At 37.6% G+C, this 18120-nt stretch overlaps 1 protein-coding gene across 33 annotated transcripts in view; it reads right to left on the minus strand.

Annotated features, from left to right (window-relative positions):
• Positions 1–18120, minus strand: part of CCDC91 (coiled-coil domain containing 91) — a 397753-nt gene that overhangs the window by 139609 nt on the left and 240024 nt on the right. For all 33 annotated transcript variants that reach the window (XR_015164151.1, XR_015164150.1, XR_015164147.1 and 30 more), the window contains one exon: positions 15165–15272. Coding sequence is in view for 28 of the 33 variants with exons in the window: in XM_086401583.1 (XP_086257709.1) it covers positions 15165–15272 (108 nt within the window). In the remaining 5 variants the exon portion in view is untranslated. The remainder of the gene's footprint in view (positions 1–15164; positions 15273–18120) is intronic.

An 18120-nucleotide genomic window follows, 5' to 3' on the forward strand; every position in this document is an offset into this window, starting at 1 on the left:
ATATATTAACATATAATATGTATAACTGATTCACTGTGCTGTGCAGCAACTATACTCCAGTATAAATTAATTTAAAAACATAAGCCACCACTACACAACTACTGGGATGGCTTAACTTAAACAAACATTGTGCCAAGAGCTGATAAAATAATATGAAACATTCTTACATTGCTGGTAGGTGTACAAACAGTACAACCACTTTTGAAAAACAGTTAGACAGCTGACATCAAGTTAAGCAGATACTACCTAATAATCCAGATACTAAAAGTTTTTAAATTAAAACATACATTTATTACAAAATTGCACATAAATATTTTCAGCAGCTTTATTCATAATCACTGAGAACTGAAAACGACCCAAATTTTCTTTAACTGGTAAAGGGTAAATGGAGAAATAAACTGTGGCACATTCATACAATGGAATACTACGTAGCAATGGAACGAATACACTAATGGTAAATATACAACATAGAGGCATCTGAAATACAGCAAGTGAAAGAAATCAGTCTCAAAAGTCAACATACTACCAGGTTCCATTTACATGATATTGTGTAGAAAAGGCAATACTATAGGGCCATAAAATTTTCCATCCACCAATTTTGTGCCTCAGCTAGTTAAGAATCTACCTGCCATCCGGGAGACATGGGTTCAATCCCTGGGTTGGGAAGATCCCTGGAGAAGGGGAAAGCTACTCATTTCATTACTCTGGCCTGGAGAATTCCGTGAACTGTATAGTACATGGGGTAGGAAAGAGTTGAACACAACTGAGCAACTGAACTGAACTGAACTATGCAAAAATAATGCGTTTTAAAAAATAAACCTGCCAAATGCAAATAGAAATTATAGCTAGACTTAAAATCTAAATATTCTTTCAAAAAGGAAACCAAAAATAAAAAAGACACAACAATGGATGAGTGAACTATTCCTTGTTTCAGAAGAATGAACTTCCTTTACATAAAAGTAATCGCAACATATCAGATCAAGATATTTCTCCATGTAACAACAGCTACTGGTGATTGAGTAGTACTATATCCTACGCACTGTGCTTCATTTATCTTTACATAGCCCTGTTGAAACAGTATGCTAAGTCACTTCAGTCGTGTCCGACTCTGTGTGACCCCATAGACGGCAGCCCACCAGGGTCTCCCGTCCCTGGGATTCTCCAGGCAAGAACACTGGAGTGGGCTGCCATTTCCTTCTCCAATGCAGGAAAGTTAAAAGTGAAAGTGAAGTCGCTCAGTCGTGTCCAACTCTTAGTGATCCCGTGGACTGCAGCCTACCAGGCTCCTCCATCCATGGGATTTTCCAGGCAAGAGTACTGGAGTGGGGTGCCATTGCCTTTTCCGTTGAAACAGTATAATTAACTCTAATTTAGAGATTTTAAAAAGAGGCACAAAGAAATTACACAGTTGCTTCAATTCAAACTACAAATAAAGAATAAAAAACAACATAAGTGGCTTCTAAGGTCACAAAGACAGTAAAAATTTACATGTCCTTTCTTCCACCGTATCCTTTTTTACATTTATTTATTTTTAATTGCAAAAAATTGCTTTATAATATTGCTGTGATTTCTATCATATATTAACATGAATTAGCCATAGGATAATCAAGATGGTGGGATCACTCACCTACAGCCAGACATCTAGGAATGTGAAGTCAAGTGGGGCTTAGAAAGCATCACTTCAAACAAAGCTAGTGGAGGTAATGGAATTCCAGTTGAGCTATTTAAATCCTGGAAGATGATGCTGTGAAACTGCTGCACTCAATATGCCAGAAATTTGGAAAACTCAGCAGTGACCTGGAAAAGGTCAGTTTTTATTCCAATCCCAAAGAAAGGCAATGCCAAAGAATGGTCAAACTACCACACAATTGAACTCATCTCATACACTAGTAAAGTAATGCTCAAAATTCTCCAAGGCAGGCTTCAGCAATACATGAACCGTAGGCTTCCACATGTTCAAGCTGGTTTTAGAAAAGCCAGAGGAACCAGAGATCAAATTGCCAACATCCACTGGATCATCAAAAAAGCAAAAGAGTTCCAGAAAAACATCTATTTCTGCTTTATTGACTATGACAAAGCCTTTGGCTGTATGGATCACAATAAACTGTGGAAAATTCTGAAAGAGATGGGAATACCAGACCACCTGACCTGCCTCTTGAGAAACCTGTATGCAGGTCAGGAAGCAACAGTTAGAACTGGACATGGAACAACAGTTCAGTTCAGTCACTCAATTGTTTGCGACTCTTTGTGACCCCATGGACTGCAACAGGATAGGTCTTCTTGTCCATCACCAACTCTGGGAGATTACTCAAACTCATGTGCATTGAGTCAGTGATGCCATCCAACCATCCCATCCTCTGTTGTCCCCTTATCCTCCTGCCCTCAATCTTTCCAAGCATCAGCGTCTTTTCAAATAAGTCAGCTCTTCGCATCAGGTGGCCAAAGTATTGAACTTTCAGCTTCAACATCAGTCCCCGCAATGAACACTCAGGACTGATCTCCTTTAGGATGGACTGGTTGGATCTCCTTGCACTCCAAGGGACTCTCAAGAGTCTTGTCCAACAACATAGTTCAAAAGCATCAATTCTTTGGCACACAGCTTTCTTTCTAGTCCAACTCTCACATCCATACACGACCACTGGGAAAACCATAGCCTTGACTAGACGGACCTTTGTTGGCAAAGTAATGTCTCTGCTTTTTAATATGCTGTCTAGGTTGGTCATCACTTTCCTTCCAAGGAGCAAGCGTCTTTTAATTTCATGACTGCAGTCACCATCTGCAGTGATTTTGGAGACCCCCAAAATAAAGTCAGCCACTGTTTCCCCATCTGTTTGCCATGACATGATGGGACCGGATGCCATGATCTTCATTTTCTAAATGTTAAGCTTTAAGGCAACTTGTTCACTCTTCTTTTACTTTCATCAAGAGGCTCTTTAGTTCTTCTTCACTTTCTGCCATAAGGGTGGTGTCATCTGTGGTTATTGATATTTCTCCCAGCAATCTTGATGCCAGCTTGTGCTTCTTCCAGCCCAGCATTTCTCATGATGTACTCTGCATTTAAGTTAAATAAGCAGGGTGACAATATACAGCCTTGACATACTCCTTTTCCTATTTGGAACCAGTCTGTTGTTCCATGTCCAGTTCTAACTGTTGTTTCCTGACCTGCATATAGGTTTCTCAAGAGGCAGGTCAGGAGGTCTGGTATTCCCATCTCCTTCAGAAATTTCCACAGTTTACTGTGATCCAGTCAAAGGCTTTGGCATAGTCAATAAAGGAAAAATAGATGTTTTTCTGGAACTCTCTTGCTTTTTCAACGATCCAGCAGATGTTGGTAATTTGATCACTGGTTCCTCTGGCTTTTCTAAAACCAGCTTGAACAACTGGAAGTTCACAGTTCACATATTGCTGAAGCTTGGCTTGGAGAATTTTGAGCATTCCTTTACTAGCATGGGGTTTCCTTGGTGGCTCAGAGAGTAAAGCGTCTGCCTGCAATGAAGGAGACCCGGGTTTGATCCTGGGTTGGGAAGATCCCCTGGAGAAGGAAATGGCAAGCCACTCCAGTACTCTTACCTGGAAAATCCCATGGATGGAAAAGCTTGGTAGGCTACAGTCCATGCATTGCAGAGTTGGACACAACTGAGTAACTTCACTTTCATTTTCTTTCACTTTACTAGTGCATGAGATGAGTACAATTGTGTGGTAGTTTCAGCATTCTTTGGCATTGTCTTTCTTTGGGACTGGAATAAAAACTGACCTTTTCCAGTCCTGTGGCCACCGCTGAGTTTTCCAAATTTGCTGGCATACTGAGTACAGCATTTTCACAGCATCATCTTTTAGGATATGAAATCGCTGAACTGGAATTCCATCACCTCCACTAGCTTTGTTTGTAGTGATGCTTCCTAAGGCCCACTTGACTTCACATTCCAGGATGTCTGGCTCTAAGTGAGTGATCACACCATCGTGATTGTCTGAGTCATGAAGATCTTTTTTGTACAGTTCTTCTGTGTATTCCTGTCACCTCTTCTTAATATCATCTGCTTCTGTTAGGTCCATACCATTTCTGTCCTTTATGGAGCCCACCTTTGCATGAAATGTTCCCTTGGTATCTCTAATTTTCTTGAAGCGATCTCTAGTCTTTCCCATTCTATTGTTTTCCTCTATTTCTCTACACTGATTACTGAGGAAGGCTTTCTTATCTCTTCTTGCAGATCTTTGGAACTCTGCATTCAAATGGGTATATCTTTCCTTTTCTCCTTTGTTTTTTGCAGCCCTTCTTTTCACAGCTATTTGTAAGGTTTTCCCTGACAGCCATTTTGCTTTTTTGCATTTCTTTTTTTTAGGGATGGTCTTGATCACTGTCTCCTGCACAGTGTCACGGACCTCTGTGCATAGTTTATCAGGCACTCTGTCTATCAGATCTAGTCCTTTAAATCTTTTTCTCATTTGTATAATCATAAGGGATTTGATTTAGGTCATACCTGAACCATCTAGTGGTTTTCCCTACTTTCTTCAATTTCAGTATGAATTTGGCAATAAGGAGTTTATGATCTGAGCAAAAAGACAGGACACTGAAAGATGAACTCCCCAGGTTGGTGGTGACCAACATGCTGCTGGTGATCAGTGGAGAAATAACTCCAGAAAGAATGAAGAGAAGGAGCCAAAGCAAAAACAACACCCAGTTGTGGATGTGACTGGTGATAGAAGCAAGGTCTGATGCTGTAAAGTGCAATATTGCATAGGAACCTGGAATGTTAGATCCACGAAACAAGGCAAATTAGAAGCGGTCAAACAGGAAATGGCAAGAATTAAGCATAGTAAGTGCTGAAGATGAACAATACAGAGGCAATACTAAGTTCTTCAATAAGTATTACCTGATCAGTCTACTAGAAATACATATACTTGGGCTCCAACTAAACTATTAAGAATCAAAACTAATGGTCAAGAAGCCTGTTAATCTGAACAAATATCTCCAGAAGTCTCATTGGAAAACACTAACCAAAATGATATTTCCCAATAATGTGGAAACAAACACTTTCCTGGTTTCCTGTTAAAACTACAAAAGACTGAAGCACATTAAAATGCTGCTTTTGTAGACAAAAAACCAGCTAAGTATTGCCAACTTCATAAGGTTCAGCTTCATATATTTCTTTGTCCCATTGGATTTACTGCATCAAACTCTGTAGGAAAGAGAATGTTGTTAACAAATAAAGCAGTCCAAGAAATTTTCATGATAAAGAAAATCTCAGAAAAAAACAATTATCACCAAGAGGAAATTAAGAGGCCAGAAAATTAAAACTCCCCAAGTTATACTAGTTCCTGTTCTAGATCTGTGAGGCTGGCAAATCTCATTTCAAATCTAATCTGGAGCCTAAATTTACTGAAACACAGCTGTGCCCATTCACTACACAATGTTTATAGGCACTTTCTCACTATACCAGCAGAGTTAAACAGTTGCAACAGAGAGCCTAAAATATTTACTATTAATACCTATCCTTTTGGGGAAAGATTTGCCAAACTTCCCTTAAAGCAATATAAATAGCACAACAAAGATTTGCAAACGATAAACCAACAGAGGCCATAAAATTATGTGAAGACATAATAATCCTAAACATTTATGCACCAAATACAAGTATGTCAGATAGATGGGGAACTAGTCAAATGCATAAGTATAGTCAGATATCTTAACACCTGCCTCTCAATAATTGGTAGACAATAGAACAAAAATCTGTAACAACATGGAAGACTTAAATAACATGACAAAAACTTGATCCAATTAACACCTATAAAAAAAAAACAAAAACTGCACCAACAGAAGAATGAACACTCTTTTCAAGTAGACAGAGAAATCTCAAAAAAGTACTTAAATCATATGAGGTATATCCTCTGTCTATATTACAATGAGATCAGAAATCACTAAAAGTAGTACATTTGGAAAACCACAGAATATTTAAAAACAAATGACACATTTGTAAATAATCCAAGGTTAAAAAAAGAAATCAATAAAAAAACTTAAAAGTATTTTTTCTCACTGAAAATGAAAATATGACATTTGAAACTGTGAAACACATATCTAAAGTAGTACCTAGAAAGAAATTTACATTACTAAATAGGTTATTTATAAAGCAAGACTTCAATCAATGACCTAAGTGTCTACTTCAAGACACTAGAATAAGTACAAATTAAATCTCAAATTAAAATTAAGCTAAAGAAATAAAATAATAAAGGTCAGAGTAGTAATCAGTGATGCAGAAATAAGAAAAAAACAAAGAAAATCAATGAAATACGCTGACTCTTTGAAAGGATAAAAAAAATAATAAACCTCTACAAAACAGTCAATTCCCTGGTAGCTCAGATGGTAAAGGATCTCCCTGCAGTGTAGGAGTTTGATCCCTGGGTCTGAAGATCCCCTGAAGAAGGGAACTGCAACTCACTCTGGTATTCTTGCCTGTAGAATTCCATGGGCAGAGGAGCCTGGTGGGCTATTGTCCATGGGGTCACAAAGAGTTGGACATGACTGAGCAACTAACACTTTTGCTACAGAATTAATGAGGAAAAAAGAGGATACGGATCACTAATAACCGGAATAAAATAAGAGATGTCACCAAAGATTTATGAAAAAAATTACACCACAAACATATACAGAGATAAAATGACAATAAAATCCAACATCTATTCCTGGAATAAAAACTTGGAAGTAGAAAGAAAATACTTAACCTAATAAATGCCTTTAGGGTATCTATAGCTAAGTTTGTATCTAATGATGAAAAACTGAATGTTTTCTTCCTAGGTCAAAAAAGGCAAAGATATCCTTCTATTTTAACATTTACTAGAGGTTCAGTCGGAGAAAGCAATGGCACCCCACTCCAGTACTCCTGCCTGGAAAATCCCATGGACAGAGGAGCCTGGTAGGCTGCAATCCATGGGTCGCTGAGGGTCAGACACAACTGAGCAACTTCACTTTCACTTTTCACTTTCATGCATTGGAGAAAGAAATGGCAACCCACTCCAGTGTTCTTGCCTGGAGAATCCCAGGAATGCGGGAGCCTGGTGGGCTGCCGTCTATGGGGTCACACAGAGTCGGACACGACTGAAGTGACTTAGCAGCAGCAGAGGTTCAGTTAGTTCATGAAGTTAAGAAAAATAAATAAAAGGCATCGAGATTAAATGGAAAATGAAATGATGTCTCTGCTCTCAGACAACATGATCATCTATACAGAAAACCCTACAGACTTTACAAAAAGAGGTGCTGAAACTAGTAAGGGATTTTAGCATCATTACAGAATATAAGACCAATACACAACAATCAATTGTATTGACTGTTATGTACCAGCAACATGAACTGGGTAATTAAAATTCTTCAAAATATATGTCAAATTAGCACTAAATAAATATAAAATATATCAGGATAAATTTGACCCCAAAACTGTGTTCGACTTGAACAGTGAAAAATTTTAAACTGGAAAATTTTATAAAGACCCAAATAAATAGAGCAATAAACTGTTTTATTAGGTAAGAAGACTGAATACTGTAAAGTGGTCAATGGCATCTAAATAGAATCAACTTAATCCAATCAGTATCTATGATACAATAAGAAATATGTATTAGGTCTTTATCCCCACTTCCTAGCAGAGACCTAAAACCCTTTTAATCCAGGGTATTTAGGAGTGAAAGGAGTACCTTTTATTATTCACAAGAAGACTCTTACAACAATACTTGAGTTTATGCTAATGAGGAGACTCTTGGTAGGTCTCAAGATATCTTCAGGAGACTGTCAGAGTAACAAACCATATCACAAAGAAAGAGCTGGAACATTCAACATTATCCTCTTCCTCAACATGGACAGAAGGGAGCGGTGCTGAAGACAGTTAACCAACAATGGCCATAGATTTAATCAGTCATACCCATGTGATGAAACCTCTATAAAAACCCCTAAACAAAAGTTTTCTGAGAGCTTCCAGGTTAGTGAACACATCAAGTTGCTGGAAGAGATACATACCCAGAGAGTACCTTCTCACCCTTATCTTGCCCTATGCATCTCTTCCACCCTTATCTTGCCCTACATTGCATCATTTATAATAAAACTATCAAAGTCTCAAAAGGAATTTGTGGGAACCCTTGCTTTATACCCAGTTGGTCAGAAATAGAGGAGGCCCAGGAATTGGGACTGGCCTTTGAAGTTGGTGTAGCCTTGTGGAACTGATCCCTTAACCAGTGGGGTCTGCACTAACTCTGGGCAGTGTGTGGATTAAATTCACTTTAGGACATTCAGTTGGTGTGCACAGAGAACTAGAGAAATCTCTGATGTTAAAACCCACATATTCAGTGTCAAGAGTATTTGGCTGTGAGCAAACATAGTTCAAAACATCCCAGCATGCTTTGCTATAGAAATCAACAGGCTGATTATAAAGATTACATGGAAATATGAATGACCTGCTGCTGCTGCTAAGTCACTTCAGTTGTGTCTGACTCTGTGCGACCCCATAGACAGCAGCCCACCAGGCTCTCCTGTCCCTGGGATTCTCCAGGCAAGAACACTGGAGTGGGTTGCTATTTCCTTCTCCAGTGCATGAAAGTGAAAAGTGAAAGTGAAGTCGCTCAGTCGTGTCTGACTCTTTGCGACCCCATGGACTGCAGCCTACCAGGCCCCTCTGTGCATGGGATTTTCCAGGCAAAAGTACTGGAGTGGGGTGCCACTGCCTTCTCTGATGAATGACCTAGAATAGCCCAAATGACTCTGAAATATAAGCACAATGTTGGAAGATTTACACTACCTGAATTCAAGACTTACTGAATGTCTATGGTAAATAAATAGTACAAGACTTGAGTTGAAACAGACAAATAGATAAATTGAACTGGTAGAGAATTAAGTAGCAAACCCACACATAATATGATTAATTTTTGAAGAAGGTACAAAGGAAATTCACTGGTGAAAGAAAAGTCTTCTTAGCCATTAAGACTGTAATGCTTAGACATCCATACAAAAAAAAAGAAGAAACTTCAATCCATATCTAGAACCATATGCAAAAATCAAATGAATTACCTGGATCATTTGTAAACCTGAAATTATGAACTAATACCTTTAAAATTAAATGCGGAAGAAAATATTTTTGATTTTGGGTTAGGTTAAGACTTCTTAGATGTAAGTAACATCAAAAGAATTACCCATAGGAAAAAAAATGATGAATTGGATTTGTATGTCATTTAAAATTTCTGCTTTTGGAAATACATTAGAAGAAAAGAAAAGCCATAGACTATGATAAAGTATTTGAGCACATATCTGAAGAAAGATTTATATCTAGAATATTAAAAAAAAAAAAACTCTGAAAATTCACTTACGAGAAAACAGTAACAACAATTAGGGACAAATGTCACTTTCCTAGTTAATATCTTTTAATAGCACCCAATTTCAGGTCAGACAATGTGGCAGACAAGGTCATTCTATTCAACAACAACAAACCATTTCTTGATCAGATTGTGACATGCAACAAAAAGTAGATTTTATATGACAACTGATGATAACCAGTTTAGTGGCCGGACAGAGAAGAAGCTCCAAAGCACTTTCCAAAGCCAAACTTGTACTAAAAAAAAGTCATGGTCACTGTTTGGTGGTCTGCTGCTGGTCTGATCCACCATAGCTTTCCGAATCCTGGAGAAACAATTACATCTGAGAAATCCTCAACAAATCCATGCTGCTACTGCTAAGTCATGTCAGTCGTGTCGGACTCTGTGCAACCCATAGACAGCCTACCAGGCTCCCCTGTCCCTGGAATTCTCCAGGCAGGAACACTGGAGTGGGTTGCCATTTCCTTCTCCGATGCATGACAGTGAAAAGTGAAAGTGAAGTCGCTCAATCGTGTCGACTCTTAGCGACCCCATGGACTGCAGCCCACCAGGCTCCCCCGTCCATAGTTTTTTCCAGGCAAGAGTACTGGAGTGGGTTGCCATTGCCTTCTCCACAGCAAATCAATGAGACACACCCAAATCTGCAACTGCTGCAGCCAGCATTAGTCAACAGAAAGGGCAAATTTTTCTCCATGACAACACCTGACTGCACATCACACAACCAACACTTCAAAAGTTGAACTAATCGGGCTTTGAAGTTTTGCCTCCTCCATACCTGACTTCCCATCAACTAACTACTACTTCTTCAAGCATCTAGAAAACTTTTTGCAGGGAAAATACTTCCAGAACCAGCAGGAGGCAGAAAATACTTTCCAAGAGTTTGGCGAATCCTGAAACATGGATTTTTACACTACAGAAATAAACCAACTTATTTTGCACTGGCAAAAATGTGTTGACTGCATAATGGTTCCTATTTTGATTAATAAAGATGTGCTTGAGCCTAGTTATAATGATTAAAACTCATGGCCCATAACCACAATTACATTTGCACCAACCTAATACATTTAGAAGATGAGAAAAATAAACCACAGAGAGGTTAAAGGACATTCCACAGTAACACAGCTAAGTGACAAAGCCAGGCATAATGGAGCCTCTATGATTCTGGAGCACATGCTTGTAACTACTCTTATGAGAGTTAACTTGCTTTTCCCTTAAATTCTAAATTTGAATAAAATAGAAAAAAAAAAGACTCATATACACATGAAAGGTTGAGCCAAATTATTCTTAAAGAACAATTCAGGTATTATTTTTATTGAAGTTACTTATTTCAAATTTCAAAAGACATCTCAAGAAATATGATTTGGAAAATATGTGTGAAATGCCATTTAAACACTTTATATGACTTTTACCTAATGATCATATCGCTGCTGCTGCTGCTGCTGCTGCTAAGTCGCTTCAGTCGTGTCCGACTCTGTGCGACCCCAGAGATGGCAGCCCACCAGGCTCCCCCGTCCCTGGGATTCTCCAGGCAAGAACACTGGAGTGGGTTGCCATTTCCTTCTCCAATGCATGAAAGTGAAAAGTGAAAGTGAAGTCGCTCAGTCATGTCCAACTCTTAGTGACCCCATGGACTGCAGCCCACCAGGCTCCTCCGTCCATGGGATTTTCCAGGCAAGAGTACTGGAGTGGGGTGCCACTGCCTTCTCCAGATCATATCACTATTAAGTACTATTTCATTACACTGAATTGTTTATGATCCTCTAAATGTCCCATGGTAGTCTTGAGTGCTCTTCACTAAATATTTCTCATGGAAATATTTCTGGTGATATTCCACTGATGAACATGCAATGTGTTTCCATGTATTTAGGTTATTTTCAATTTCTTTCAGCAATGTTTTGCAGTTTTTAGCTTACAAGTCTTTCTTCTCCTTGGTTAATTACATTAAAAAAAAAATTAAATGCCTCCAAGACAGTTTATTCTTTAAACTGCTCTTGCAAACAGTAAATAGGGGAACCCACTGTTAAAGATTCAATGGAATAAAGGATCCCCAGGAAAAGACTCAGTAAGTCTGTGATGGTCCTGTATATGCTTTCATTTAGGACCAAAAGGTTTGAGAAAAAGAGAACACTGGGATTTCTTCAAACTGGGTTTCATAAACGAAGCTATCTTTAATCAGAAGATGAGAGAGACATAGACAGACAGGAAAGCTTAAACATATTTAACATATTAAATCTAGAACATGGGTCTCTAAATAACTAGGGATTTGCATCTAACAAATGGAGCCAACTGTAACCAGATAAAATGTCCAAAGAACTGTCATCCTGAACTGTGACTGTTTCCTACCCTAAATGACCCAGGACTCCCAAATTTTTATAGAGAGGGAGCAGGGTGAGAAATTATATAATCTCCAACACTCACATTAGGTATAGCCAAAAAAAAAAAAAAAAATACTAAAAATTTAGACCCTATAGGATTCATAAAGAACAATAGACAAGAAACCCTGGCCCTAAACCCTGAAAAGTAAATCACGGTAAATTAAAAAGCAAATCCAATCTCCACAGCAGAGATACTTACTGAATCTATTCATTGAGATTTTAGAATTGCTACACAGTAATGCTAGCTATGCATCTCTGATTCATCTTTCCTTCTGAGAGCATTCACAGTATACACCCTGCCATTTATCTCACTACTGTATACCAGATCTGTTGGTGGTAAACAACATATATTTTACTTTCTAGTTCTTCAGGTCAAAAGGGACTATATATCTAGACCTGATGATGTAGAGACTACAGCACATCATTTCCCACCTATCACTCAAATATCCTGGACTTTTGGCATGAGACTATCACTTACCAACAGCCAGACATCTGGGACTGTGATGTCAAGTGTGCCTTAGGAGGCATCACTGCAAACAAAGCTAGTGGAGCTGATGGAATTCCAGCTTAAGCTAATACAAATCCTAAGAGATGATGCTATTAAAGTGATGCACTCAATATGCCAGCAAATATGGAAGACTCAGCAGTGGCCACAGGACTGGTAAAAGGTAAGTTTTCATTTCAATCCCAAAGATTGAATGGGCATTCAATGGGATGGGCAATGCCAAACAGTGTTCAAATTACCATACAATTGCTGTCATTTCACATGCTAGCAAGATAATACTCAAAATACTTCAAGCTAGGCTTCAACAATATATGAACCAAGAACTTTCAGATATACAAGCTTGATTTAGAAAAGGCAGAAGAACCAGAAATTAAATTGCCAACATCTGTTGGATCATAGAAAAAGTAAGGGAATTCTAGAAAAACATCTACTTCTGCTTCATTGACTACACTAAAGTCTTTGACTGTGTGGATCACAACAAACTGAAAAATTCTTAAAGAGATGGAAATATCAGATCACCTTACCCGCCTCCTAAGAAACATGTATGCAGATCATGCAGCAACAGTTAGAACTGGACATGGAACAACAGATGGGTTCAAAATCGGGAAAGGGCAACATCAAGTCTGTATACTGTCTCCCTGCTTATTTAATTTATATGTGGAGTACATCATGGAAAATGCTGAGCTGGATGAAGCACAAGGTGGAATAAAGATTGCTGGGAGAAATATCAATGACCTCAGATATGCAGATGATACTACTTTAATGGCAGAAAGTGAAGAGAAACTAAAGAGCCTTTTGATGAAAGTGAAAGAAGAAAGTGGAAAAGCTGGCTTAAAACTCACCATTCAAAAACCAAAGATCATGGCATCTGGTCCCATCACTTCATGGCAAACAGATGAGAAATTAAGGGAAATAGTGACAAACTTTATTTTCTTGGGCTCTAAAATCAAAGCAGATGGTGACTGCAGCCATGATATTAAAAGATGATTGATCCTTAGAAGAAAAGCTATGACCATCCTAGACAGCATATCAAAAAGCAGAGATATCACTTTGCCAACAAAGGTCCATATAGTCAAAACTATAGTTTTTCCAGTAGTCATGTACAGATATGAGAGATGGACCATAAAGAAGGTCGAGCACCAAAGAATTGATGCTTTCAAATTGTAATCCTGGAGAATTCTCTTGAGAGTCCCTTGGACAGCAAGGAGATCAAACCAGTCAATCCTAAAGGAAATTAGTCCTGCATATTCAGTGGAAGGACTAATTGATGCTGAAGCTGAAGCTCCAATACTTTGGGTACCTGATAGGAAGAGTTGCCTCACTGGAAAAAACCCTGATGCTGGGAAATATTGAGAATAAGAGAAGTAGGTGACAGAGGACGAGATGGTTGGATGTCATCATCGACTCAATGGACATGAGTTTGAGCAAACTCGGGGAGATAGTGATGGACAGGTAAGGAAGTCTGGCATGCTGTAGTCCATGGGATCACAAGGAGTCAGACACAACTGAGCAACTGAACAACAACAACAATATCTGGATAGAACCTTCAGATTTTCTCCCATATGGGCAGGTTAAGAAATTTTACCTGAGAGATGAAGGCTGGAAATATCTGGCAACCCAAAGAGCAGACCATGGTATACCAGTGCTGCTTATCAAAGATTTTCTGCCCTCTCCCTCTCCCTACTCGAGATTCAGAATAGGGTTTCACTCCCTGACCCCAAGATGACTGTGGGCACTGCAGATACAAGTTGGGAGTAGAAGTGTCATTTCCAGTCCAGAATGTTGAAATACCAGAAGGAAATCTGACTTTTTCTTTTTTTTTTTTTTTAACTCTACCAGGTAACATTCCACAACTGAACTGTTTTATCAGACTAGTTTCCATCATGAGGACATCATGACACTGAGCCCTCAAAGCAGCCTCAGTGTATACAGAGAATTGGCTAAGACATAAATCTTCACTGTCTGAAGTCAGGGAGTTTAAGGCATAACACGGCCTGGCCTGGCTAATACATGCCTTATGCTGTTTTACAGTTCTGTAACCTCCTCTTCTCTGTGATTTTTCTGTACATTTATACAGACATATCCTTCTTATCTCTGATAACCTGGTATTCTACCAGCCAAGAGAGTGCAATTATTTTTTATTAAATTTATAAAATTTGCCATGCATTTCCTATTCTAAACCACTTATTAAAATGACTCTGAAAGTACTGAACCAAACTGACCCCAATCTTGGGGACTAAGTGGCATGTTTATAAATCTTCATTTAAATTCTAGATCTAAATTTTCTATTAGTATTTTTTTTCCTATAATATGAAATAAATCTTTTACATAAGGTTGATTTTATTTTCACCTATCAAGCCTCAAGTTATTCAAAAGTGTAGCTGGGAACTTCTTGCACATATTATTTATACTACGATACATACATACAGGCTTTTCAATTGACTATTTCATGTAAATGTACTTATCATGTCTGCAATGCTTTCTAAGACATTAATCAAGAAGAAACAAAAAAAAAATCACGAGAAAATATCAAAATAGAAATAAATTCATATAAGCAATGAAAGGTAAATCGAACACAAGTACTTAAATTCAAATATTATTTATAAATCTTATACCACAAATTATTTCACATGCCATAATACATTTACAGTCATCTCTTTTGCTTTTGCTATTTGATAAATAATATGATACTCCAGAAATTAGCATAAGAATTATCATTAATTTGGGGAATATTCACATAATTTAGGCCTTTAGTCCTATTTTTAGTCTATAATAAAATTCGCAAATTTTAACATTGATTTTACATCAGCAGATTTTTTTTTTTCTCCAAAATACATCAAGGAAAGTAAATGGCATGAAAGTGAATAAACAGTTCTAGAGCTCTCAGGGGAAGAGAGTCAGAAGAAAAGTATAAATATATAATGGATGTGCAATCTTATTACCTGAGTATTTAACAACTCTTCACACTTGTGTGCTTGTTTTTCAATTGCAGAAATGTACTGCTTTTCAATAGCTTCTACTTGTTGCTTAACTGAAGACTGTAGTAGTGCCTAAAAACAAGCAAAAATGTTATTTGGATCACAGACAAAACTTGAAATCTACTATTGGCATGATAAATTTTTTTTGACAGATGTACATGCCTGAAATATGATCTTCTGCATTACAAAATACACATTTGCGAATATTAAAGTACATTCATATATAACACTACTTTAAGCTTTTGGTTTTAGGTTTTCCTATTGCCCAAACTACAGTTTTTTGGCTCAGATTTTCCTTCCACACACCTTCTTGTTAAAAAGGCCAAGTCATAGAAGATGATAAAGAGAGTGAGCAGTTCTGTTAAATATAAATTCAGTTTAGCAAAGACCACACAGGATGAGAAGCATATGAAAGCTGCTGAAGAAAAAAAGAAAAGAGAAAAAAAACCAGACATATTTCACTGGCTGACAAAACTCCACATCCTCTCGGCACACTGTAATATCCCATGGGCCAAGCATGATCTTCAAGACCACAAGTCAAGTAAAAGCAGATGGAAACTCTGAGCAGTTTCAATCATGAAAAAAACTGCCCCCTAGGAAGTGCACGCCCCTAATGTGAAAAGGTGTAAGGCAAAGTGTGGATGGCAGAATCTCAAGGCAGTATTCATAAGAAGTAATAAAACGTGGGAGACTAGACAAACGCAAGTGGACAGTGTAAACACTGGAACCTCAGTCACTTAAATATAAAGATGTTAACACTGTTCTAAGGGAAGCCAAATCAGCAATGGAAGACGTTCCGCCCACTTATTTCCTTATTGGCGACGCTTAGAATATTATCATCTTTCCTTTTTTTTAAGGCATTATACATTATAGTTAATGTGCTCCCGATATTATCTTACATGCTATTTATAAATCCTGAATCATTCTAAAATATTCACTTCACCATATGCATAAGAACTCTTCAGCAAATATTCTATTTTTGAAGGTCTATCTGGATAATAAACTACTCATAATCAAAATAGTAAGTTGAAACAGACACATGTCTTATAGAAAACAGACCTTTGGCACATTTACCAAGAAAAGAAAAATATGCCAAATCTCTTAAATAATCTCTGTTTTGAAATAGACTTACTTGGTTGGAAACAACATGCATTAAGAGGCTAAATAAATATGCATGTATTTTTAAAAACTGAGACAAAAATATTTTTGAAACCTCTGGATAAGTCTCAAATCTTCAAATAATTAACTTTCTCTTGCAAATGTTAAACTGTCTCATGATGCTTCTACTCCTATAATTCAACAGTCATCACTCTGAAGCTGCAGAATTACGAGTGAGTTGGTAAAGGAAAATAAAGCTCTGACTGCAGTTTCACCAACATGAAAAAAACGGCTTAACAGCACTCCTTAAGGTTTTCATTTATATATTATGTCTTCTAAAGAATCCATAATGATAATTTATTAAAAAAATTAAAATTTAAACTCGCTAGATAATGTAAAGCTCCTATTTACCTTTGGTACAATATAATACTATTTTTGGAATTCAGAAAATTTAAAGGTTGGTAGATTTATGGCCAGTTCTCTTGGGTTACATTCATGGCATCTTTTGTAGAAAGAAAAATGTCATTCTCTAGGGGGACTCGTGTTATGGCAGAACTGTTTTGCTTAATGGAAAGGATTGTTTTCACTTCCATATTTGCTATGATACCAAATAACCCCAGTTTTAATACCAAGTTGTTATTTTTTAGTAAATTATATCCTTTAGAGAGGTAAATTAATGAAATAAAGTAATACTTCCTTATCATAATTAAGAAACACAAATGAACAGTACTTCCTCCTTTGGTGATTAATTTGTAAACTACATACTCATTTTCTACCAAACTTCAAGGAAGTAAGCACCATAGGATAATGAATCATGTAAAGGCTAAACTGTAATTATGGGACATGGAAAAAAGCTTTGCACAAATGACCAGCCTTTCACATAGTTCAAGCCTCTCATCTTAGCTCCATTCAGTTACTTAAATGTATCCATCTATAAAAGGACACCAAGGCAGATAACAGGAACAGAAAGATTTAAAAAGTCAGTCCTCATTGAGTTCATTCTATTGTTGAACAGAAACATTCTCTAGAAAACAGAAGGTGCACAGTGATTATCAGAGATAGAAAAGATGCCCAAGGCCTGCCTGTAAGGCTGATTGCTATTCACAGAGAACATTAAATAAAGAAGACTAGCTGCACTTAAAGAGTGGAGGCAGATAGAATGGCAGAAACTGTACAAAAGTAGGCAGGTGCCATATACTAAAAATCTTTGTATTGCCACAACAAGACTTTTTTTTTTTTAAGTGGGACTATAACACTGAACGCAGAGTTGGACACGACTGAGCGACTGAATTGAACTGCACTGATAATACTGAACTTCCTAGTTGTGCATTCCAGTCCCCTATAATGAAAAGGACATCTTTTTTGGGTCTTAGTTCTAAAAGGTCTTGTGGGTCCTCATAGAACCATTCAACTTCAGCTTCTTCACTGTTAACTGGTCAGAGCATAGACTTGGACTACCGTGATATTGAATGATTTGCCTTGGAAATGAACAGAGATCATTCTGTCATTTTTGAGATTGCATCCAAGTACTGTATTTCAGACTCTTTCGTTGACTATGATGGCTACTCCATTTCTTCTAAGGGATTCCTGCCCACAGTAGTAGATACAATGGTCATCTGAGTTAAATTCATCCATTCCAGTCCATCTTAGTTTGCTGACTCCTAGAAGGCAGATGTTCACTCTTGCCATCTCCTGTTTGACCATTTCCAATGTGCCTTGTTTCATGGATTTAACATTCCAGGTTCCTATGCAGTATCGCTTTTTACAGCATCAGATCTTGCTTCTATCACCAGTCCCATCCACAACTGGGTGCTGTTTTTGC

This window comes from Bos grunniens, chromosome 5 (assembly GCF_055505025.1).
Source record: "Bos grunniens cultivar Pamir isolate PY7600 chromosome 5, Bosgru_T2T1.0, whole genome shotgun sequence".
Classification (NCBI taxonomy): domain Eukaryota; kingdom Metazoa; phylum Chordata; class Mammalia; order Artiodactyla; family Bovidae; genus Bos; species Bos grunniens.